Source organism: Clupea harengus, unplaced genomic scaffold (assembly GCF_900700415.2).
Source record: "Clupea harengus unplaced genomic scaffold, Ch_v2.0.2, whole genome shotgun sequence".
In the NCBI taxonomy this organism is placed as follows: Eukaryota; Metazoa; Chordata; class Actinopteri; order Clupeiformes; family Clupeidae; genus Clupea; species Clupea harengus.
Window position 1 is genome coordinate 17,181 of NW_024879725.1, and position 5,320 is coordinate 22,500.

A 5,320-nucleotide genomic window follows, 5' to 3' on the forward strand; every position below is an offset into this window, starting at 1 on the left:
AAGGCTTAACTCAGTGCTGAGAGTGGCACATGCTGCTGTTTATAATGAATATGATAGAAAGGCACAACTGTCAGAGGACCATCTAAACTAGAGGTGATACCACTAAAGAATAAGAAATGAACATTTTGAAATATTATACTATGACTGAAATATTATACTATGACTGAAATTTTATACTATGACTGAAATATTTTTCACTTCCTCATCTCATAGAGGGCACACATTAGCGAGAAGGCTGGAGCAACCCGTCTATTCATGTATGGATTTAGGAATATTGATGATATATGTATGTATGTATTACGTGTGTGTGTGTACACCTGCATGTGTGTGCGTATGTCAGTTATGTAAAATGATTCAAATTCATTTGACATAAAAAAGTGCTCTTTTAGCCTACAGTTTGGTAAACTATCTATGTACTATTAGAATGAATGAGAATATGCATGCCCAGAAGAGGTGACTAATTCCTGACTCTACCGTACAAATCAATATACCTGGTGGCTATGGAGATAGTCCTACACGTGTCTTTTTTTAACACAGTCCTGATACGAGTTCTTTAAAAAGAGCTTTAATATTGTGGTTGTGAAGATATCTTCTTTTCAAAATAAATAAAAGATTCAGATATAATCCATCATATGAAAACACTGATGTGGGCACACAGGCACACACACACACACACTCACTCACACACTCACTTACTTACTTCAATACATGCACTCCTTAACAACAGAATTATTCTTTCAAGACCCGTTATTACAGGGAACAATGCCAACGGTGAAAGCGTAGTCATCTATTAAAATCCACTTCGGAGTTAATTCTGTGGTTAATCATGACCATTTTAAAAAGGTTCAAACTAATGTACAAAAAAAAGTTGTTTAAAGTGTAAGTTTCCACATTCAATACAGAAGAGAAGTAAGCATCATACAGTCTTTGCTCCAAGTTAAGTTCTCCACTGTGTTACCTGTCTCTGTGTTGACTTCAGATGATTACCTCTAGGGGGTGCTGTCGACCGTATCCTTTCAGCAGTTAGCACCGACCGCGAGTGTCTGCTTCTTTATGTGGTGCAGCTCATCCTCTTCCTCATCCTCTTCCTCTTCTACGTGGTGCTTGTGTCTAGGGTAACGTCTCAGTATTTGAGTTCACTACAGTCAGTCAGTCTGGCGGGCGCGTGGGTGCCAGCTCAGCCTCCCCGGTCACCCGTCGTCAGCCTGTGGTCAGCTCCGTGTGAGGGGGCTCCAGGGCCTCCGCGATCTCCCCTAACTCGTCCAGGACCTCTGTGAACGACGGCCTCCGGAAAGACTCCAACTGCGGGTGGAAGACAATGACCACAGGCAGACAGTTTAACACAAGAGTGTGTGTGTGAGGGTGTGTGTGTGTGTGTGTGTGTGTGTGTGTGTGTGTGTGTGTGTGTGTGAGGGTGTCTGCTGTTACCCAAGAGTGTGTGTGTGTTGTTCACGCAAGTTGTTCATGCTGCTGTTCGATGCACAAGATCTGACTCTACATCCTACTCGTTCTTGTTTCTTCCTCTGCTTCTACACGTGGAAACACATTTACTTCTCAATCAACGCATCTCCTGACGCTCTGATCCTGTGGATGCATCTCCTGACGCTCCTGACGCTCCTGACGCTCTGATCCTGTGGATGCAGCATCTCCTGACGCTCTGATCCTATGGATGCAGCATCTCCTGACGCTCTGATCCTGTGGATGCATCTCCTGACGCTCTGATCCTATGGATGCATCTCCTGACGCTCTGATCCTATGGATGCATCTCCTAACGCTCCTGACGCTCTGATCCTATGGATGCATCTCCTGACGCTCTGATACTATGGATGCATCTCCTGACGCTCTGATGCATCTACTGACGCTCCTGACGCTCCTGACGCTCCTGACGCTCTGATCCTATCTACTGACGCTCTGATACTATGGATGCAGCATCTCCTGACGCTCTGATACTATGGATGCATCTCCTGACGCTCTGATGATGCATCTCCTGACGCTCTGATCCTATGGATGCATCTCTTGACGCACTGATCCAATGGATGCAGCCACAAGGTTAATGCGTCGACGAATGAATAAATGCCATTTCTGGTGATAAAGAAATTGGATCTGTGCCTCCATCTGATTACAATAACCTGACCTAAAAAGTTTCACACTGCACACATGCATTACAAATTATCTTCAGCCTCAAAACTGTGGACATGTTATGAAACGGTGTTTCCTGTCAATGCTGTCTGTCGCCGTCTATCACACAGAACTCACCAGACAACAGCTGGCAGCCAGCTCCAGAACACGCTGTGGGCATCCACTCGTAAGCTTTCTGAAAGCTGATATGTCCAGGCCATAATCCTTACACACACACACACACACAGGCACAGAGAGAGAGAGAGAGAGAGAGAGAAAGGGAGGGAGGGAGGAAGCATATCAGGCATCAGCTGGTCACAGTAAACTGCCACGATGCACAAAAAAGTTTGATTACAAGACGATTCCATCGCTTGCGTTACAGAGTGGATGCAGATCTGATACGCACAGGCATGTTTGTGATTCATTAAAGCTACTGTTTTCCACCAACAGGAATGTGAGATATGCCCTGCACCTGTGTGTGTGTGTGTGTGTGTGTGTTTATGTGTGTGTGTGTGTGTGTGTGTGTGTGTGTGTGTGTGTTTATGGATCCATACTCTCTGTCACTGTCTCTCCCTCTCTCACTGTCTCTCTCCCCCGTTCAGTGTGTGTGTGTGTGTGTGTGTGTGTGTGTGTGTGTGTGTGTGTATGTGTGTGTGTGTGTGTGTAGGTGTGTGTGAGTGTGTGTGTGTGTGTGTGTGTGTGTGTGTGAGCCTGATGCTGAGAGCACACATACTTGTGTTCTGGGAAGGACTTCAGGGTCCGCTGGGATTCTTGCCAGGATCTCACACAGCACGATCCCAAAGGAGAAGACGTCCACCTGGCAACAGCAGCACACAAGCAGCTTCAGCTAGATAATACAACACTACCAAACCCAATATAGGACTATACCCTTTGCATAACATAGGGTAGGCATATGGACTATACCCTTTCATATTTTACTCATATGAGCTCTCTAGATCGTAAATGTAATAGTAAAATGTAATTTAATATAATTTTTTTATTTAATTTATTGACATTCCACTATGATCATACATCTTCTGTCACTGGTTCACTGTTTCACTGTTTCACACACACACACACACACACACACACACACACACACACACACACACACACACACACACACACCCACCTTGCGGTCATACGGTTCCCCACGCAGCATCTCAGGGGCCATCCAGAAGGCAGAGCCCACCAATGACAACTTCCTGTCCTTGGCAGGAAGTGCAGGGAGTTCCACCACTTCCCTGGCCAGGCCAAAGTCTGTGACCAAGGCCTCCCTGCCTCGCGCTGTCACCCGGATCAGACAGTTCTGCAAATAACACACACAGAAAAGACAAATGCCACACAAAGTCAGAAATAAACGTTCACTTTATAGGACAGCTGAACAACCATTGAAACCATATTGACAACATTGACAACATTTCTTGATGTGTGTCACAGGATTTTCTGTCTGCAATTTCTTCTCACCAGTGGTGTTTCCTGTTTATGATGAACTCATTGCACCTTCACATGTAATTCTATATGTTGGCCAAAAGATGGCAGTGCAGCCTAACACTAAAAGAAGCCTGGCCAAGTCTGCATACTGGACAGAGACAGGCATGGCTTTGGGGAATAATTCTGAAGAAATAGTGTTCTACTAAAAATAACAACTGACAAATATAACATTCTAATGCTTTTCCACATTGAATGTAAATCCATTCCAAGAGAAACACAATATAAAAAAGTTAAATGTATAAAAGTATTTTAAAAATGTAATCTTTTATATTACTTAAAATATTAAATCTAATGTAATTACTTTCTGAGACCACATCGGGACCACTCCTGATTGACCTCAGGTTTATTGGATTTACAAAAATACACTTAGAAATGTAGACTTCAAAACAAAACAACAAAATAGTCATACCAAATGAAAGCACGTGAATATTTAGCGTTTGAAGTAATTCAACAGGTATCACAGACTAGACTAGACTAGACTAGTCCCTCTGGGGTCCAGAGTAACAGGTAGCACAGGACACTAACCCTGACCCAGAGGAACCGGTTCCCCAGCGGATAACACTGACAGGCCTCAGTCAACAAACAATATCAATCCGTCATTCTGCCACAGTGGCCCATTCACATACTATTCAAATGCATGTGTAGGAATTGTTTTCTGTCAACAGGTTTATCTGCCAGGTCAGATTTCCATGAAGCCTGATGGAGGGGTGTGCTATGGGCCAAAGGAAGCCTGGTGGAGGGGTGTGCTATGGGCCAAAGGAAGCCTGATGGAGGGGTGTGCTATGGGCCAAAGGAAGCCTGGTGGAGGGGTGTGCTATGGGCCAAAGGAAGCCTGGTGGAGGGGTGTGCTATGGGCCAAAGGAAGCCTGATGGAGGGGTGTGCTATGGGCCAAAGGAAGCCTGATGGAGGGGTGTGCTATGGGCCAAAGGAAGCCTGATGGAGGGGTGTGCTATGGGCCAAAGGAAGCCTGGTGGAGGGGTGTGCTATGGGCCAAAGGAAGCCTGGTGGAGGGGTGTGCTATGGGCCAAAGGAAGCCTGGTGGAGGGGTGTGCTATGGGCCAAAGGAAGCCTGGTGGAGGGGTGTGCTATGGGCCAAAGGAAGCTCCTACTACATCTATGAGCGGATCCGGATCGGATCAAGGGGCAGTTCCAGGGATTTTTTTTTTAAGAAATATAGCCAGATAGAAATGGTGGATGCGATTGAAGATTTGTACTCCATAGGAGAGTGTCCTATTGGTCCTCTGTGTTGGACTGTGCAGGCAGAGTGTGTTTGGGATGTTCATCTGCGTCGTTTGTGACTTTGACTTTAAGGTAACAAAGGTTTACAAACTAACATTATAAGATCGTCATTATTATTATTCACACGGCCTGTGTGCTGGATGTAGGTTGTAATGAGGCCTTCTTTCATCACCACCTCTAATGATGTGAATCATTGACCAGGCCCGAGGAGACCAGGCCAGGCCAGGGGAGATAGGGTGACAAAGCACATTGTAGAGGCGGCATTGTGCCTAATCATCTGCAGACTGAGCACGAACTTTATACAGCCTGCACACGTCTAGGGCATGATCTCAGAGAGTGGTGAACCGGGAAGAATGAGGTGCTATAAATGAGAGGAGAGAGAGAGAGAGAGAGAGAGAGAGAGGGAGAGAGAGAGAGAGAGAGGGAGAGGGAGAGGGACTGGGAGAGGTGAGAGGGAGAGGGAGAGAA

The 5,320-nt window shown here is 45.6% G+C and overlaps 1 protein-coding gene across 1 annotated transcript in view; it reads right to left on the bottom strand.

The window, feature by feature from the left end:
- Positions 1-290: 290 nt before the first annotated feature.
- The window catches only part of LOC122130081 (dual specificity testis-specific protein kinase 1-like), a 24,390-nt gene continuing 19,360 nt past the window's right edge, over positions 291-5,320 (bottom strand). The window contains exons 7-10 of the mRNA XM_042704755.1: positions 3,251-3,427; positions 2,852-2,935; positions 2,257-2,343; positions 291-1,302 (exon numbers count right to left, since the gene is read on the bottom strand). Coding sequence (XP_042560689.1) covers positions 1,201-1,302; positions 2,257-2,343; positions 2,852-2,935; positions 3,251-3,427 — 450 coding nt within the window. The 3' untranslated portion in view covers positions 291-1,200. The remainder of the gene's footprint in view (positions 1,303-2,256; positions 2,344-2,851; positions 2,936-3,250; positions 3,428-5,320) is intronic.